The 20,455-nt window shown below is 38.4% G+C and overlaps 1 protein-coding gene across 6 annotated transcripts in view; it reads right to left on the bottom strand.

Annotated features, from left to right (window-relative positions):
* SENP8 (SUMO peptidase family member, NEDD8 specific) overlaps positions 1–20,455 on the bottom strand; it is a 57,982-nt gene that overhangs the window by 32,241 nt on the left and 5,286 nt on the right. For 4 of the 6 annotated variants that reach the window (XM_035259125.3, XM_035259124.3, XM_078333575.1 and 1 more), the window contains exon 2: positions 1,937–3,625. The exons of the other annotated variants lie outside the window; for them this stretch is intronic. In XM_035259125.3, the coding sequence (XP_035115016.1) occupies positions 2,951–3,589 (639 nt within the window). In that variant the 5' untranslated portion in view covers positions 3,590–3,625 and the 3' untranslated portion in view covers positions 1,937–2,950. Of the gene's footprint in view, positions 1–1,936; positions 3,626–20,455 lie in introns of those variants that run through there. 6 annotated transcript variants of the gene reach the window in all.

The raw sequence follows: 20,455 nt of genomic DNA, 5'->3' as shown, positions 1-20,455 counted from the left end.
TTTGTATTTTTAGTGGAGACCAGGCTTTGCCATGTTGGCTAGGCTGGGCTGAATCTTGAACTCCTGACCTCAGGTGATCTGCCCACCTTGGCCTCCCAAAGTGCCGGGATTACAGGTGTTAGCCACCGTGCCTGGCTATGCCGGGCTAATGTATATATTTTTAGTAGAGATGGGATTTTGCCATGTTGGACAGGTTGGTCTCGAACTCCTGACCTCAGGTGATCCACCTGCCTTGGCTTCCCGAAGTCCTAGGATTACAGGTGTGAGCCACCACGTCTGGCCTACCCCATGTAACTGAGAAATACTTTGTCATTTCAATAAACTGTGTTATTAAACCATATGGTCAATATGGATATAGAATTATAGTATAGTCAAAATCATAAGGTACATATCAGAAATATAATCCACTTTATCTAATCTAGTTGGGACCAGTGCTTGTGAACTTCAACATACACCTCACCAAATGGTTGAAATATTTGTGTTTTAAACACTACTACACAGGAAACCCACTGATAGTTATATTTTTTACAACCCTTATAGCTGCGTTTACATATATTAACCTTTCTGAATTCCATATTGAAAGACACGGGTTGGACAAGTGTAAGTATACTTACTGGGCAATACAACAGGATATCTAAAAACAGGTTAGTTCAGTTTGATAATTGCTTAACCTGGCTTTGAAAAACCTGCTTTCCTTTTGAATATTTTGATTAATTTTGCAGAATGGATCCCTTTTGCAGAATAGATACTTTAAGAGAGAAGGGAATGCAATATCAGCAAAAGATTTTTTTCCTATTTTGTGTCATGTAACATGAATGGTTTGTGGTCAAGCAGGCGTGTAACTTATTGGGTACTAAAGCATCAGTGCAATACAATTCTTACATTCTCCTGTCATTTATAATGCTAACATTTACAAATGACATACTCAAAATTTCGTAGGAGGACACTAATCTGTGGCTCAGTCCAATCTGACTAATGCATTTAGAAAAGGTGACCCTAGATTTAATATATATGTATACACATACATACATGTATATGTATATATATGTCTATACATGTGTATATATATGTATTTTTCCTATATATATTTAAAAGACTAGTTAAAAAAATAATTTATTAAAAAAATAATTTATTTATGAAATGAATCTGAGGGAGTTAGGAAAGATTGCTCTCACACGCTTTAACTCTCAAATTGGAGATACTCTGATATTTAAATAAACATACTTTGCATTGTCAGGAAGATAACTTTTCCCAGAGAAGATTTGACTTTAATAGTCTATTGATTGACTGCCTAAGTCAACAGTCACTGAAATAACATTGTTTTCTTATCTTTATCTACACTTGTGGCCTATCAGCGACCTTTGTCACTTCTCTTGCTGTCCCTCCCTCTGTATTTCACCTCTATGGATGACTGCCAATTCCTAATCTTTTTCCTAGCCCCATCTTCCATTAGGACTGGTTTTTATCCAAAATGTACCGACTTGAAATGGAAACTTTTTTTGATAGCTTTCTCTTTGACTTTTAGTTTCAACTCCTGCTCACTCAGGCCTGCTATGTAACCTGCACTTATTTACACTTACTCTGTTTTCCCTTCTTGGCTAAAAGGAACCAAGTTACTTTCTCTGTGGTCACTGAGTGGTGAGGTTATTTTGGGCCATGTGGGCTGAGGACAGGGTTAGGCTGGAGAGGTAGCTGAAATAAGTTTCATAGCTGAAGCTAATCTTTGGTTTTCAAGTCTAATATGCCTTGCAATCTAATTCTCATTAGGAACAGAATTAACGTATATACCCAACATATCATCTGGTTGTTTACTATTTGAAACATTGAAACATATCAGTGCTTTTGGAGAGATAGCATTTCCTTTTCTCTTGGTTCCACATTTAAAAAAATTACATTGTCTGCATTTTAAATTAAGTAAAAGGGCTGAGAAATGTCACTTTTCTTCCTTTATATTTAAAAAACAAACCAACTCTAAGTCTGTAAGTTTCAGATGCAAAAATCATCCTGAAATTACCATGACATAACTAAAAACAATTCTGCCAGGATTAAGGATAGAGAGCAAAACCCATAGCTATCAAAAAGCAAGGACATTTACCTGAAATAACAGGTAACCTTGAGTTATATGAGTTTTAGAATCAAAGAACTTTGGATAAAAGAAAGAAGTATGCGCATGGCTAATAGACAAGGCAGAGAAAAGCAGTTATTAATCCAGAGTAGCAAGTCTACCCAATCATCAGCAAACTGAGAAGTCCACCACAGACATTAATTTTAATGAAGTTACTCAAGATTTCCCCTTTCTTCAAGCATTCCAGCAATCAGATGGAGGAAGATGGGCTAACATCATCTTTATCAAATATTTGCAAACATTATGCAGATAGCTGGAAAGCCTGTGCATGGTGAATGGACAAGATTATCACATAAAATTGAATAGCTCAGTCTCATAATATTTAGGTCTTAGAATGAAGTTAGGCCTTGATCTGCTCCAGCCAGTTGATCTCTTAATCATGTAGGCTGTGCAACAAGTTTTTGGTTCTGTTTTATAGTTTTCTTCCTTGCATTCTTCTAGATTTAATATATTCTTGATTTGTTTTACAGATCACTGCTTTTCCTTCAATATAAGCCAATGTGGATAAGGGAGACCAAAGGATATTAATTTTATGCCAATAAGAAAAGTCTTACTTGAACCTCATGTGTAATAAATGTCCAAATAAGTTGGCTGTAAAGTTTTGGTGTACAATTTCAAGATATTTTCACAGAACATATTGCTCTCAAGTTAGGGTTAAAGTGAAACTTTCCATGGGGATAACACAGGATAATATTCTTTCAGGAAAAAGAGTATTAAACTTTCCTCTACCAGGCATCTTCCCCCAGGCACTGAGATTGCAGCCATCCAACAAATGGGTAAGGGCAGAAAGAGGAGCCTTCAAAAGTCACAAATATATTTCAATAGCTACTTTTTAGCAAGTGTGGTAATGAGATCTTTCCATTCTCCCCTTTTCTTCGTGATGTAAGCAGGGGTGAGTAGCTGCAGCAGTGATTCTGTCTGTTGCCTAAAGAAGTTCTGACACAAGGCCTCAGTGTTACATATCACATACATCCCACAGTCATAGCTATTTTGTTGGGCAGGGGCTTTCTCTTCCACAAAGGCCAGTTTGTTTTCTTTTCTGCCTAAGAAAGCCTCCAGTTTCTCTGCCACCTGCTTTGCATGAATTGAGTTACTCCTGCTATGGGAATCATAATGAAAAAAGCTATTTTTATCTTGGAGGTAGACCAATAAACTCCAGTGGGTTCCTCCAGCTGCCTGGTTGGAGTTATCATTGATGGCTAAAAATACAACTCTCTTGTGGGGGAGGTCCAGTGGTTCAAGAAACAGGGACATCTCTGCTGGATTGCTAGTGCACTTGATGAACTGAGTGACTTCGGGACTAATGAAACTGACATGATCAGAGCAGTCATGAAACTGACTGTTGGCAAAGTACTCAAAGGCAAATCCAATAATACGGTCATTGAGCCAGCATGGCGGATCCAGTAGTGAGACATCTGATTGTCGCAGTAGACTGTCCATGTAACTCAAGACTACGGGGTCCATCTTGTACTGGCCGGGGCTGCTCAGAAATTCCAGAAGCTGAAGGAGAGGCAGAAGACAATATTACTGTCTAATATAATACCCGGCTGTAAAATGGGGCTAGAAAATAGTAATTACTTTTATATGGTTGTGGTAAAGAAATACATAGTTGACCCCTGGACGATGTGGGTTTGATTTGTGCAGATCTACTTAAACATGGATTTTCTTCCGTCTCTGCCACCCCTGAGACAGCAAGACCAATTGTTCCTCTTCCTTCTCCTCTTCAGCCTACTCAACATGAAGATGAGGAGGATATAGACCTTTATGATGATTCATTTCCACTTAATGAATAGTCAATATATTTTCTTTTCTTTATGATTTTCTTAAGATTTTTCCGTAGCTTACTTTATTGTAAGAATGCAGTATATAATACCTTTCACAAAACATGCATTTATTGACTACATTATTGGTAAGGCTTCTGGTCAACAGGAGGCTACGAATAGTTAAGTTTTTAGGGAGTCAGAACTTACACCTAGGCTGGGTATGGTGGTCCATGCCGGAAATCACAGCACTTGGGAGGCCAAGGTGGGTGGATCACTTGAGGTCAAGAGTTTGAGACCAGCCTGGCCAACATGGTGAAACCCTGTCTCTACTAAAAATACAAAAATTAACCAGGTGTGGTGGGGCATGCCTGTAATCTCAGCTACTCAAGAGGCTGAGGTGGGAGAATGCTTAAAAAACCCAGGAGGTGGAGGTTTTAGTGAGCTGAGATTGTGCTACTGTACTCCAGCCTGGGTGACAGAGCAAGACTCTATTTCAAAAAAAAAAAAAAAAAAAAAAGTTAGGCTGAGCGTAGTGGCTCACGCCTATAATCCAAGCACTTTGGAGGCCAAGTTGGGTGGATCACCTGAGGTCGGGAGTTCAAGACCAGCCTGACCGACATGGTGAAACCCTGTCTTTAAAAAAAAAGTTATACCTAGATTTTTCACAGCATAGGGGGTTGGCACTCCTAGCCCCTGTAATTTCTTAGTTACAGTTGTTCAAGGGTCAACTGTAACTGTAAGAAATTCCAGCTTATGTGCTACATGTAAACAGTTAGAATAAAAACAGGAAATTTGCCATGTACACAGTAAGCATGAATTTTAAATATCCTCTTTAAGTGCAGAGATTGGTTAAAATTAAAGCTAGTGTTGTACCAAACGCCATAGCATTAACTATATTATTTGGCTCTTTAATGAATATGCATAATGATAACAAATTATTATTATTATTTTTCCCGGGAGGTGGAGGTTGCAGTGAGCACAAATTATTTTTATCTTAAAGATGAATTCAAAGACTCTAAAGAAAAAAATTACTAATTACCAAGGGAAACAGTTTCCATTTCAACATTAATTTTCAAAAGATAAGATAAAATATTGCTTCCTCCTTCCATAATGAAACGTGATGCTGATTAGGGTTTTAATTAAAAGGAACTGTAATTTTAAAAACAGAAAATCATGAGACTACTACAAAAGAAATTCATTCCTGATTCTGTCCTGCCATGAGCATGAATGATATAACATGGGTTTGCCTTTTTCAGAACTTTAGCCTCAAGGGGTATGAGCAAGATGATGTAACGTTTACAATATAAGCTAGGACTTCTTTTAAAAGGTAGCATGGGATAAGATTCTGGAAACCTGGGTCTAACCCTAGCTTTACCAATGATTTGGTGGTATCATCTTGAGCCATCATTTAAATGACTTTGTCCTTGTTTTTGCAAACAAGTATATGCCTTTTTTACAGGTGGCATACAAAATGATTAAAAGATTTTATACGTCATCTCTAAAAAAGGCATATCCACCTTACATACCACGAGAGTTGTAGAGAGGGCCAAATAATTTTACTTGAAAGTACTAGAAGAGTTTAAAAAGTTGTATAATAATATTTATCAATTAGATGATATTAATAAAATAATCAGAAAATCCAGATAGAGCTCCAAACCAATCAAAGGAGATGAGGTTTGAAAACAAATATCCATTCACATTATCTTATCTAAATAACAGAATGACTAACTTAAGAGACAAGTTGTGTAATGAGATTAATATGCTTGTAACTACCCAAAGTGAGACAACTCTGATGGGTGCAGAATATCTGAGCCTAAGAGAGTTAACTGTTATGCACTGACCTGGCAGCATGGCACTATTTCTGAAAATCACACAGCAATAAACTGTTGCATGCAGATTAAGAGTGCGAAACAAAGCATATTATAAGAAAACAGTGATAATGTTGTAAAAAGACAAGACTAGAGTTATGACATCTAGACATAGACTAGATCTATGACATGGGCATAGATCAATCAAGTGAAAGCAATTTGGCAGACGCTAGGTAATCAGCTTGTTGATGTGACTTGATGTAAGAGTTTATAATTATAAAGGCGGAATGAGTGTTACCTGGCTACAACAGCCCTTTCCCATGTCTTCAATAAACACTGCATAGTTGTGAGAGCCAGGTCATACAGCTTGGCAATTTAATCAATTCTGGCCATTAGACCACTTATTTTACCACTTGACTACACTATTAAGAAATAATTTTATGATATAACCATTTTCATGTAACGAGACACTGCAAAATCTATATGAAAAATCAATACACCCCTCAAGAAAAAAAAGCTAAAGTAAATGAAGAGGTATCCAACACAGTTTTACGTAGACATAGTATGTCATAATCTGACGACTTCAGCAACAACATAAGGCTGCTTATAAGAAAAAAGAAAAAAATATAAATATAATAAGATGGCATGAATTAGGATTTTCTTAAGAATAACTAGAGGAGAGACATAAACTGGAGCCAAGAATGAAGTTAATGAGGCATAGAGCACATTTGTTATGGGTGGGCCACAAATTTGGCCCTAAGCTTTTTGGCAGCTAACCAGCGACAGTTAAGTTAAACATTCACAATGTCCATAAGATAAAAACAAAGCAATTGCTCAGGAGAGGCAAAATAATTCTTTGTATTATGGTCTGATAGTTTTTTCTCAAGAGATTTTCATAAAAAACATGGTGCATTGTAACGAATAGTGCCTCACAATATCCTTACAACAGATGCAAGTTAGATAGGATTGTTTCCTATAATATTTAATATCTAGCCTGATGGCAAATGGGCATAGATAATCAAGTGAAAGCAATTTGGCAGAGGCGAGGTAATCAGCTTGTGGATGTGACATGATGTAAGAGTTTATGATTATGAAGGCAGAATGACTGCTCCCTGGCTAGAGCATCTCTCTCCCATGTCTTCAATAAACACTGCATAGTTGTGAGTGCCAGGTCATATAGCTTGGCAAATACCCAGAGACCTACTCTCTGCACTGCCAGCTGAAATCATACCACTCTTCAACCGCAACCCAACTAGGGAAAGAAGCCTACAGGAAGATTGCCTCAACAGTCAGTCATCTCTCACCTTGAAGGGAGTGTCCACAGGCTGGGAGTTTAACTCCAAAAATTCTAATGCAAATAGAACTCAACTAGCCTTTAACCAAACACACCCTTGGCCAAGAAAAATAACTCTAAACTTCACATTTGAAGACTTGAATTTTAGACTCAGTTCTGTTACTCACTGTTTATATGATCATAAACAAATTACTAAATTTCCTTAACTCTCACTTTCATTTTCTGTAGAGTGAGAATTCTTTTTGTATAGTCTAGAGGGTTTTTTTTTTTCTTTTCTTAAAAACACCTACTATGTCATGAATTCAGTAGCCCAGGCTCCTTCCCATTGGTTCTCCTAAAGTGTACTTCTCTGAGTGGAGCAGGCTGGCACTTCAGGTGAACCCAGGCACCTTTCTCTTGGGCTTCCTTCTTTTTCTTATCATTTTCCTTCATGCATTTCAGGAAGCAATCTCTGTTCTTAGAGTGCTTAATGCACTTGATAAGCACAAGTATTCTCTTGGCAAGAATCTTGCCCTTGTTTGTTTACAACAATGCCAACAGCATGCTGGGTATCACTGTAAACTCTTCCAGTTTTGCCATGGTAACACTGTGGGGTATTCCTTTTTGAACAGTACCCACTCCCTTGATGTCTACAATATCACATTTCTTATAGCTTTGCATGTATGTGGCCAAAGGACAACTCCATGTTTTCTACAAGGCCTAGAGAACATATATTGGATGCCTCTCTTCTTTCCCTTTGTGTTAGTCATTTTGGCGAATTACTGGAAGATGGTGTTTTGGGCCAAATGGCAATATTTTTTTATTATTATCTTAAAGACAGGGTCTTGGTCTATTGCTCAGGCTGGAGCACAGTGGCACAATCATAGCTCAGTGCAGCCTCAAATTCCTAGGTTCAAGCCCGTTTCCTGCTTCTGCCTCCAGAGTAGCTAGGACTGCAGGTGCGTACCACCATGCCTGGCTAAATTTTAAATTTTTGTAGAGACAGGGTCTCACTCTGTTGCCCAGGCTCCTGAGCTCAAGTGATCCTACTGCCTCTGCCCCACAAAATGCTGGGATTATTGGTGTGAGCACTATGCCCAGCTTAAAGTGAGAATATGAATACATGATCTTTATCATGTGGTATTTGTCAATATAAAATAAAGAAACATATGTAAGTAGAATTAAAAAATACAACATAAGGCCGAGCAGGCAGACTGCCTGAGTTCAGGAGTTCAAGACCAGCCCAGGCAACGTGGTGAAACCCCGTTGCTACTAAAATATAAAAAGTTAGGAAGCATGGTGGTGGTGCTTGTAGTCCCAGTTGCTAAGGAGACTGAGGCACAAGAAATGCTTGAATTTGGGAGGCAGAGGTTGCAGTGAGCCTAGATAGCACCACTGCACTCCAGCCTGGGTGACAAAGACGCCCTCTTAAAAAAAAAAAAAAACCAAAAACAAATTAAAAATTAAGTATTTCTAGATATCTATTATGGCATCAGGAAATTTATATGCCAATGACTGATAACTGTGATATATTTCATTTAACAAATGTTTACTGAGTGTTCTCCTTTGTGCCAGGAGCTAGTATTACAGAGTGAGAATGAGATAGTTTCTACCCTTACTGAGCTTAAGCCTATTTTGTTATAATGAACACTTACCACATACACAATTCTTTCAGTCAATAAATACCTACTGAGCACCTAATATTAGGTGCTGTGGGAGATACAAAGATGTATATGGTGGCTTGTAGTCAATGAGATAAGAAATCCGCAAGAGGCACAAACAGAACGTATGGGAATTCACAAGAGAGAATAATCATTCCTGGCTAACAGGGTGAAAAGGAATGAGTGCTCAGATCAGGCATGCCTTTGAGAAAAGTGGCATAAAAGTGCGCTTTTGAAGGGCAGGTGGAGCTGGATGCATGAGGAAGACAGAGAAGCAAGGAAAGTGCTTTCAAATGTGGAGAGAATCCTGAATAGTCTTGTGTGGCTAGAATGAAGTGGGAGTAGTAGGGGTGTAGGCAAGGATTAGGATTATTACAAGCTAAGGGGTGACAGACTGAATTCCAGCGAAGGAGTCTGAAATTTATACTGAGGAAGTGGGGAGCCATTAATGTCCAGGCCAATGCTTTGGGAAGAAAATAATTCAGCCTTAATATATAGAACTAATTGGTAAGAGAAAAAATTAAAAGCAGAGAATCAATTAGATTTTTTCTTTTGAGGTGGAGTCTCACTCTGTTGCCCAGGCTGGAGTGCAGTGGCATGATCTCAGCTCACTGCAACCTCTGCCTCCGGGGTTCAAGCTATTCTACTGTCTCAGCCTCCTGAGTAGCTGGGATTACCGTTGTCTGCCACCCTGGCTGATTTTTCTATTTTTAGTAGAGACAAGGTTTCTCTATATTGGCCAGGCTGGTCTCAAACTCCTGACCTCAGGTGATCCACTTGCTTCAGCCTCTCAAAGTGCTGGGATTACAGGCATGAGTCACTGTGCCCAGCCCAACTTGCAATTTTTATTGCAATAAAGGTAGGAGGTAATGAGTTAAAGCAGGAGAAATGCAGAGGAATTGATATTGTAGACAGAGAATCAATAAGGCTCAATAAGTGATCAGAGGAGGGTGGATAAAAAAGAATTATGAGGACAGGAGGCGGAAGTTGCAGTGAGCCAAGATTGCAACACTGCCCTCCAGCCTGGGGGATAGAGCAAGACTCCTCAGAAAAAAAAAAAAAATTAAGAAATGGTCTGAGGGTTTCAGGGGTGAATAGGAGGATGACAATAACATTGATAATGGGGTGAAAGAAAAGGAGACGGAAGGGGACCTAGCAAAAATCCATGAGCCATCTATAATTATTTAGGAATTTTTTTTCTATGTAATGAGCATGGCACATGACATATCTGAAGTATAATAAATGTTTGACAGATGAATGAAGCATTTTTAAAGGAGAGTCAGAAAATACAGGTTAGGGGAAAAAAGAAAAGAGGCCACTTAAGATTTTTGTATTCTCTGCAACATCCTTATTCTTTGGTTTTGTGCTTTGCCTGTTTTCCTTTGTTGCTACTATTGTGTTCAGAGTTAAAAGAGCTGTGTACTAGGAGAACAGCCAGGAAGGTGAGTGAACTGGGGAGACAATGACCTCCTCATAGTTCCATTTGTAAAATCTTACCAAACATATTATAGTCCTATGTTTTGGGACTAGGAAGTCTTAGGTCTAGGCTCTGACTTTGCCACTTACTATTTAAGTGACCCTGGGCAAGTCATTCATCCTCTTTCCGGGCCTCATCTTCCTCATCTATAAGATGAGGTAATAATAACATGGTCACAGGTTGTTACATGAATTAAAAACATGAATAAAAAGACTCAGCACGTTGTCTGATATACAGTAGGCTCTCAAAACAAGTTAGTTTCTTTCCCTGTTCCCTAAACTGGGGTGGCAATAATGGACCTAAGATTTCTTGAAATAAAGCACTTGTCTCTTAATATAAAGCCACAAAGTCATCAAAGATGGAACTAGCCATGGCATGACTCTGCTCTTGTGCTTTATCTTTGGCATAAGGAGAGTAAATGCTAACTCCAGGGAAAATTGTTCTCTCAATCTGAGTGAAGCAATGATGTTAATGTGTTGTCAGTATACACAAACCCTGTAATTACAGGGGTTAGTTTATTATATCTTCCAACTTCTGTAACTATATGAAGCTAATACTGAATTTATAAGTGTAGTACACTTCCTTAATTAAGGTTTAATTTTAATAATTACTTCTTCATATTAATCTTAAAATCCTTAAAATGCATATTACTTATTTTTTATAAAAAGCAAGGTGATTAAATAAAAAGTAATAAAAACCAACTTAAAAGGAAAATTCACAATTCAATAGGGACCATTCTGATGGCCTGCTGATACAAAGGAAGAAGCTGATGGTTCCGTAGAAAAAGCATTAGTTTGGGAGTCAGACCTGGGATTCAGTTCAGAGCTACAATTAACCAGTTGTTTGACTCTGAAAAAGTCACTTAACCTCTGGGTTTCAGCTTCATCATCCGTAAACTGAGCGGTATGGACCAGATAAACAGTGGTTCTAGCCAGGGAAGCACATTAGAATCATCTATGGCCTTAAAAAAAAATTATTTTAAGAGATGAGGTCTTGCTCTGTCGCCCAGACTGGAGTGTAGTGGTGTGATTATAGCTCACTGCATCCTTGAACTCTTGGGCTCAAGCCATCCTCCTGCCTGAGCCTCCTGAGTAGCTGGGACAACAGGCATGCACTACCATGCCTGCCTATCTGTGGGGATTTTAAAGAGCATAGACCTGGGGTAGGATCTGGGTATCTGTATTTTTAAGATATTTCCAAGTTATTCTGATTTCTAAAAGTTTTCACTAGCTCTACATTCTATTCTTCTAAGCTGTCATCTCTGACAAATTTTAAATTGTCATCCTGTTTATAAAAATCCTAAAAAATTCTAGTTTTCTAGTCCAAAGGTCAGTAAATTAGAGCTTACAGGCCAAATGTGGCCCATTGCCTGTTTCTGTAAATAAAGTTTTATTGGACAAAGTCATGTTTATTTGTTCACATGCTGTTTATGGCTACTTTTGCGCTCTAAGAACAGAGTAGTCTGCAAAGCCTAAAATATTTACTATTTGGCCTTTTAGAGAAAAAGTTTGCCAATCCCTGTTCTAGATCACTGTTACGTAATCTACCGTAAATTTCCAGGTTGAATTAATTTTAAGAGCTTTTAAAGTTCTAATAAAGTACTGGGGATATTTATTAAACTATCTTAAAGGCAATTTCCAGGTAGATTAACTAACTTTTTATTCTTTTCTTTTTTTTTTTTTTTTTTGAGATGGAGTTTTGCTCTTTTTGCCCACACTGGAGTGCAAAGGCATGATCTCAGCTCACTGTAACCTCTGCTGCCAGGTTCAAGTAATTTTCCTACCTCAGCCTACCGAGTAGCTGGAATTACAGGCACCTGCCACCATGCTTGGCTAATTTTTTTGTATTTTTTAGTAGAGACGGGTTTCACCATGTTGGCCAGGCTGGTCTCGAACTCCTGACCTCAGGTGATCCACCTGCCTTGGCCTCCCAAAGTACTGGGATTACAGGTGTGAGCCACCACACCTGGCCAGATTAACTAACTTTTAACTGGTGGTATTACTGTTGTTTCAACCTGGATTTTTTTTTTTGAGACAAAGTCTCACTGTCTGTCACCCAGGATGGAGTACGGTGGTGTAATCATGACTCACTGCAGCCTGGACCTCCTGGGCTCAGGTAGCTGGAACCACAGGTGCCTGCCATGATGCCTGGCTAATTAAAAAAAAAAAAATTGCTTATGCCTGTAATCCCAGCACTTTGGGAGGTTGAAGCAGGTGGATCACCTGAGGTCAGGAGTTTGAGAGCAGCCTGACCCACATGGTAAAACTCCGTATCTACTAAAAAAAAAAAAAAAAACCACAAAATTAGCCAGGCGTGGTGGCGCATGCCTATAATCCCAGCTACTTGGCAGGCTGAGGCAGGAGAATCGCTTGAACCCAGGAGGCAGAGGCTACGCTGAGTCAAGACAGCACCATTGCACTCCAGCTGGCAACAAGAGTGAAGCTCCATCTCAAAAAAATAAATAAATAAATAAAATAAATTTGTAGAGATGAGGTCTCATTATGTTGCCCAGGCTAGCCTCCAACTCCTAGGCTCCAGTGATCCTCTGTATAGGCCTCCGAAAGTGCTGGGATTATAGCCATTAGCTACCTCACCTGGACTCAATCTGGATTTTTTTTTTTTTTTTAAGACGAAGTTTCACCATGTTGGTCAGGCTGCTCTTGAACTCCCGACCTCAGGTGATCCACTCACCTTGGCCTCCAAAGTGCTTGGATTACAGGCATGAGCCACCACACCCGGCCTCAATCTGGATTTTTAATGAAGGAAATGCTTAAAAATACTAATTTACAATAGATACTAACAATAATTGTCTATTTTATAGATGTACAAGTGTATCTTTTATGGGATTAAAATATATATTAGAGTCTTAAGAATTTTATATGGTCTACAGCAATTCTCAAAACTTCTGGGAAAATATGCCTGTTGGCTATTGAAGTAAGTAGTACTCCTGACAAATCCATTTTACTGAAAACATATTATTCCAGAATTGTGATCTTTACTCATTTTTTTCTAGTTATTCACTAAGAGTTCCTTAAAAATACAAAGAAAGAAACAGCCTCATTCAGGTACGTTTTTTAAAACATTACAAAGTAAGTGCAGATTATAAAATCAGTTGTTTCTAAATGCAATTGCCCTCCTCACTCCCTCACTACTATTTCAAGTTATACCAAACTACAAATGCTCACAGATGCATCTATGCTTCTCTAAATGGACACATGCCCATGTGCCAGCAGATAGCAACAAACAAAGTCCAAGAAATAAACACAGGTTAATCACAAGGCATCATCCTAGAGCTTCAATTTGACCAATTTTAGGGGAAAGAGCTGAACAACTTAATCATTGACTTAAAACATTTAAATCAGTAACTTAAAATATTTTAACATAAACATGGGCATAAAATGCAAAATCCGCATGAAATTTAAAAATAAAATATGCGATTCTTACAGAACTTTTGCAACTGTGGCAGGCAAATTTTTCTTTTTCATTCAGTCTACTCTGTTGGCTTGAAATACTTCAATGGACCCGGCCAGGCGCGGTGGCTCACGCCTATAATCCCAGCACTTTGGGAGGCCGAGGCGGGTGGATCACGAGATCAAGATCATCCTGGTCACCAAGGTGAAACCCCGTCTCTACTAAAAATACAAAAATTAGCTGGGCATGGTGGTGTGCGCCTGTAGTCCCAGCTACTCGGGAGGCTGAGGCAGGAGAATTGCTTGAACCCAGGAGGTGGAGGTTGCGGTGAGCTGAGATCGTGCCATTTGCACTCCAGTCTGGGTAACAAGAGCGAAACTCTGTCTCAAAAAAAAAAAAAAAAAAAAACAAAAAATTTCAGTGGAATGGTCTACTTACTATTCATAGCTGATGTGTTTGTGACATAAACCTCAAATTCTTAGGAACCAGATTCCCTAATATTAAAGGAATGAGCATGCGCTTGTACTTTAGCAGCTTAGATGTGTACAGGAGAGAAACATTTATTAAAGTGAATTTATTCATTTGGTCAAAATATATTTATTGGTGTCTTATGTGTCCCAATTTTGCCTGACATAATCAGACTGAAAATTGAACCTGGTTACTCTATAATGGAATACATCATCCAAGAGTTTCTTTTTTTTTTTTTTGGGAGACAAGGTCTCACTCTGTTGCCCAGGGTGGAGTCCAGTGGCACAAACATAGCTTGATGCAGCCTTTAACTGATGGGATCAACCGATCCTCCCACCTTGGCCTCCCAAGTAGCTAGGACTATATAGGTGCATACCACCATGCCTGGCTAAAAATATTTTTTTTTGTAGACAGGGTCTCACTATGTTACCCAGGCTCATCCCAGAGTTTTCTACTATCTTCACACCTAACATTCAATTGATAACAAGTGCTGTTGATTCTATAGCCCAAATGTTCTAAATCTGTCCAATGCTTTCCATCTTCACTACAATCACCTTAGTCAAATCAATTTCTTTTTTCTTTTCTTTTCTTTTCTTTTTTTTTTAAAAGATGGGGTTTCACCCTGATAGCTAGGCTGGTCTTGAACTCCTGACCTCAGGTGATCCACCCACCTCGACCTCCCAAAGTACTAGGATTACAGGTGTGAGCCACTGCACCCGCCCAACAATTTTTTTTTTTTTTGAGACGGAGTTTCACTCTTGTTACCCAAGCTGGAGTGCAATGGTGTGATCTCAGCTCAGCGCAACCTCCGCCTCCTGGATTCAAGCAATTCTCCTGCCTCAACTGCCCGAGTAGCTGGGACTACAGGCGTGTACCACCATGCCCAGCTAATTGTTTTGTATTTTTAGTAGAGACAGGGTTTCACCTTGTTGACCAGGATGGTCTCGATTTCTTGACCTCGGGATCCACCCACCTCGGCCTCCCAAAGTGCTGGGATTATAGGCGTGAGCCACCTCACCTGGCCTATCAATTTCTTTCTTGACCTAGTCTAACAGGCCTCCTATTTCCACTACTGACCTTGCCAATAAATTCTCCACATAACCATCAAAATAATTGTTTAAAAATTTAAATTAGGTCAGGTCTGTGTCCTGCTTAGCACTCTCTAGTAGCTCACTATCATACTCAGAAAAAAATGAAAATTCCCTACCCTAGTTTACAAAACTCTACATGAAAATGTGGCTCCAGCTATTTCTCCAACCTTATCTTCTATTATTTCCCTGCTTGCCTGCTAAGCCCCAGCCACAGAGACTTTCTTTTTATTTCTCAAACACACCAAGCTTTTTCCCTCAAGGGTGGGGAACTAGCTGTGCCTGGACCTTCTAGTAGTTAGCTCCTTCTTTTGGACAGATCTTAGTTTAAATGCCACTACGTCACAGATGTCTCAGAGCAGCCAAAATAAAAAGGCCACCAGTTACTATCACTTTAAGTTCCTTGAATAACATGGATGACTATGTGATCATTTTTTGTTTATTGGTTCATATTCTTTTTTCCTCCCCCTGTTGCTTCTCTTTCCCTCTCCAAAACAAGAATGTTAAGCTCTAAGAAAATAGGACAAGGGGCCTTGTCTGCCTTATTTGCCATTTTAACCGTAGGGCCTAAAACAGTGCTTGCCAGGAGGTACTCAGTAAATAACTGCAGAATAAATGAATAAATAATTAAGTATATAGCTGAACATAATATAAATCAAGTTCTGCAGAGAAATGTTTACATTTACAGAGTCTGGGAAGTGAAAGGGCCTTTACTATCACTTCTAATCTAATTTTCTACTCCAGGCAAGAATTCTTCATTTCTGCTCTCAGGGAGAACGGTGCAGGAGCCTGACTTAAAACTAGCTGTGTGGTATTGGAGCAGAAATAGATGAATCAACAGAACAATACAAAAAATTCATATGTAGATTAGAAGTTTTAAATATGGTGGAGTCATCACTAATCAAAGAGTCTTTCTTGTAGTATAGTAGTAAACATGTCTGCCTGACAAATCAACAGGAGAAATTATGGATTATTCCAGTGTTTTCAGTGTGTTCCACTGAACATTATGTTCCTATAGCATGCTGTCCAATTGGGCTTCTTACGATGGAAATTTCTTTTTTTTTTTAATATGGAGTCTCACTCTGTCACCCAGGCTGGAATGTAGTGGCGCAATCTTGACTCAATGCAACCTCTGCTGCCTGGGTTCAAGTGATTCTCCTGTCCCAGCCTCCCAAGAGGCTGAGATTACAGGCAACTGCCAAAGCCCCCGGCTAATTTTTGTAGTTTTTAAAGTAGAGACAGGGTTTCACCATCTTGGCCAGGCTGTTCTTAAACTCCTGATGTTGTGATTCACCCGCCTAGGCCTCCCAAAGTGCTGGGATTACAGGTGTGAGCCACCACATCTGGCTTGGAAATTTTCTTTATCTGTAAAATGTTCAATACAGTAGCCACTAGCTCCATGTGGCTATTGAGTTCTTGAAATATGATCAGTGTGACCAAAAATATTGAGTAATTTTAATTAACTAAAATTTAAATAGCCATATGTGGCTTATGCTAGTATACTAGACAGCTCAGTTCCATAGGCTTTCACAGGTACTTCCTGAAGTACCTATGAAGTCAGATTACATGGTTAAAAAAACTCACACCTGTAATCCTTCCTGAAGTACCTATGAAGTCAGATTACATGGTTAAAACACCTTCACACTTTGGGAGGCTGAGGCAGGCAGATAACCTGAGGTCAGGAGTTTGAGACCAGCCTGACCAATATGGTGAAACCCTGTCTCTACGAAAAATATAAAAACGAGTTGAGAGTGGTGCTGTGCTCCCGTAATCCCAGTTACTCAGGAGGCTTAGGCAGGAGAACCTGGGAGGCAGAGGTTGCAGTGAGCTGAGATCATGCCACTGCCCTTCAGCCTGGGTGGCAGAGTGAGATTCCATTTCAAAAGAAAAACAAAGAAAGAGAAAAAGATTACATCGTTAATTAAATTAGGAAATACTAACTCCTAATGCATACAAACACATTAGAAGCTAATGAAAGTTTGGCTATAAAAAAGTTTAACTATTTTGGTATTATCCTTTCCCAAACTTATTTGACCATGAAATGCTCTTTTTTTGGAGGAATATCTGTCAGTACTTTATTATCTGTGTATTAAAGTATGGGATATGCTTGCTGGAGTTTTTAATAAGTGGCATCGGCATACTTTTGTTAATTATTTGATTAAAAAAGTAAAGAGTTGGCTGGGTGTCATAGCTCACACCTGTAATCCCAGCACTTTGGGAGGCTGAGGCGGGCAGATCATGAGGTCAGCAGATTGAGACCATCCTGGCTAACATGGTGAAATCCTGTCTCTACTAAAAATACAAAAAATTAGCTGGGCATGGTGGCATTGGCCTGTAGTCCCAGTAGTCCTGGCTACTCGGGAGGCTGAGGCAGGAGAATTGCTTGAACCTGGGAAACGGAGGTTGCAGTGAGCTGAGGTCGCACCACTGCACTCCAGGCTGGGTGACAGAGTGAGACTCCATCTCAAAAGAAAAGTAAAGAGTTTTATCTCATACCTTATATCAAATTATATTTTAGATAGAATACAAATTTAAATGTTAAAAAGTTAAACAAAAATATTGTCAGAAAATATTAGTTAATACACTTATATTGCTGGGCAATAAACACATGAAAAGACACTGGACATCACAGTAGTAATCAAATGAATATATGTTAAAATTTCATTTTTTACCTCTCAACTTAGCAAAGATGAAGAAAACTAATAATAACCAGCATTGTTGAGATTATGGGAAATGAGTAAATGATGCCTCATTTTGATAGGAGTGTCATATGTTCAAGCTTTTTCAAGGGTAATTTGCCATTCTATTTTAAGAAATGTATATATGTAGGTATCATACTTTCAGCAATTTATCTTAAAGGAAACATTAACGATGTATGCAAAAATTCAACAAGATAGTCATCAAGGGAGTATCTGTAACAGAAAAACTGCAAACAATGTGGAATTCAAAAAGGAACTGGGAAATTAAATAACAGGGTTTTCATATGATGGAATAATTTTCAGCCATTAAATATAACATTGTCGATATAAATTTATTAACATAGAAAAATGTTCATGCTTTGATATAAACATATGTATATGATAAAAATATACACAAAAATAACGATATCCATCAAAAGTGTAAATATCATTTTAAGAGGATCAATACTTCTTACCTTTTTCCTTCTACCTTTTGATATTGTCTGCTTTACTTTTTCCCCTTTTAATTATGAACACATAATTAGCAAATACAGTGATTTCCATATTGAAGAGGAAGAAAAGATGTACCAGTTCCCACTCTTACAATGACATAAAATATTTCCATTTTTTTTCAATTTCTGAGTCTTGTTCTCTGTATAAAACAGGTAAGTCTAATCTCTTTTCCATAAATGTTCAAATACAAATATTTAAAAATACTCTGATGCTTAGTAACATTAGAAGATTATATCAAACTTCTAATGTCTGATTCAACTTGCACTTTCACAAAAAGATCACATCCCAGACCAAATGTGCTTTTAATGGCAGAAATATTTTCAGGAAGGAAGTTCATGGCTTTTTTGGGGGTTTCAATTTCCCCCCAATTAAACATTTCCTTTTAATACTAAGCCTAAGCCATCTGGAGATCTGTACAACATGGCACGTAAGAATGACCATCACGATTTATTATATAACCCTCTTGAGTACAGAGATTAGATTTTCCTCATCTTTCCATCTTCAGTGTCTGACAAACTAGAGTTTTAATAGTTTTCCTGAGTGAGCAAAATACAGAAATGAAACATATCTTGAAAAACTCAGGAAAACACAACACTGTTATAAATCTAAGAAATATTCTCAATTTTATAAATGAATTATTAATATAAACAACATTCCTGTAACATCAATATTTCACAAACAAATCCAGCTCTCAGAGTCTAAAATCCACTTGGTGTGATGATAATGCTTGGTAACTCTATTGCTGTAAATTCCACTTTATCCTGTCTTAGGCCAAGGAGATAAAACAGATGACTTTTTAGGATTTCTTCTAACACCAAGGCTCTCCATTTACTGCTCTGTAACTACGCATAGCTATCAATGGCTAAGATGTCATTGACCATGAAAATAATTTTATTCCGGCCAGGCATCATGCCTGTAATCCCAGCACTTTGGGAGGCCGAGGTGGGCAGATCATGAGGTCAGGAGTTCTAGAGATCAGCCTGACCAACATGGTGAAACCCCGTCTCTACTAAAAATACAAAACTTAGCTAGGCATGGTGGCATGTGCCTGTAATCCCAGCTACTCAGGAGGCTGAGGCAGGAGAATCGCTTGAACCCATGAGGTAGAGGTTGCAGTGAGCCGAGACTGTGCCACTGCACTCCATCCTGGGCGACAGAACCAAACTGTCTCAAAAGAAAAAAAAAAAAGAAAAGAAAAGAAAACAATTTTATTCCTAGTTTACCATTTCTACCTCAAGAGTTCCATTTGTAATTGCATCACAGTTTTTGTCCTCAATATACACCTGGTGTATACTAAGTTTTTCTTGTAGTGACTTTGTTTTGCTTGAAATTTTCTGAGAAATGACTTTACATAATTGTAAACTTTGAAATGACTAGAGTGAGGGCCAGGTGTGGAAAGGCTATCATGTCTGAGCAAGATAATATTTTGTAAATGGGTGGACAGAACTTTATTTTAGTACATGTGGTACCAAAGTCTGATAAGGAGTGGTCAAGCTAAAGCCATAATTTACCTTGTTTCACAGATAATCACTGTGGTCAACACACGGCAACTATATGCAAATACACTATTTGAAAGAACATAAAAAAGTGATAATCTCATTTGTCCTGAGGATTTCAAATCTTGGCAAGTTATTTTTTCCATAGATAGTTAAGAGAGAAATTGTCATTACAAATTGCTAATTAGTGGGTTTCAAAAATGTGCCTGGCACATAGTAGGGGTTCAATAAATATCTAATGAATGAATGAAGTAATGAATCACACCACTTTGAGAGTTTTATTCATTGGCCATCAGAGAAAGCAAGCCTAAGGTTTTCAAACAGTAATACAGATGCTCAAAATAGTAACTATAGTTGGGACAAAGTTTTTGGGATCAAGACAATGATCTAGTGCTTTTATAAGGTGGTTATGGAAGAGTAAGCCATTTAATTAAAAAGCCAGAGAAAGGAACTTACAGAAATTTTGTTTTTAAGTAATAAAATTTCTTAAGCCTCATAAAAGTATTATTTCTGCTTTCAGATAGACCCACTCCTTCTCTTCCCCCAAAACGTGTCAGATAGCTGAACCTCAAGTTTTGCATAAACTTGATTTTCCATGTCACCACTCCAAAGGCCTCCAATTATTTGACGGACAGAAAGTCAATATAGGCTAGCCATATATCGTCTTGGTCTTTACCTCATACAGCTTCTCTGC

The sequence above is a fragment of the Callithrix jacchus genome, chromosome 8, assembly GCF_049354715.1.
Source record: "Callithrix jacchus isolate 240 chromosome 8, calJac240_pri, whole genome shotgun sequence".
In the NCBI taxonomy this organism is placed as follows: Eukaryota; Metazoa; Chordata; class Mammalia; order Primates; family Cebidae; genus Callithrix; species Callithrix jacchus.
The sequence above is the reverse complement of the archived record's forward strand: the minus strand, read 5'-3'. Positions and strand labels throughout refer to the sequence as shown.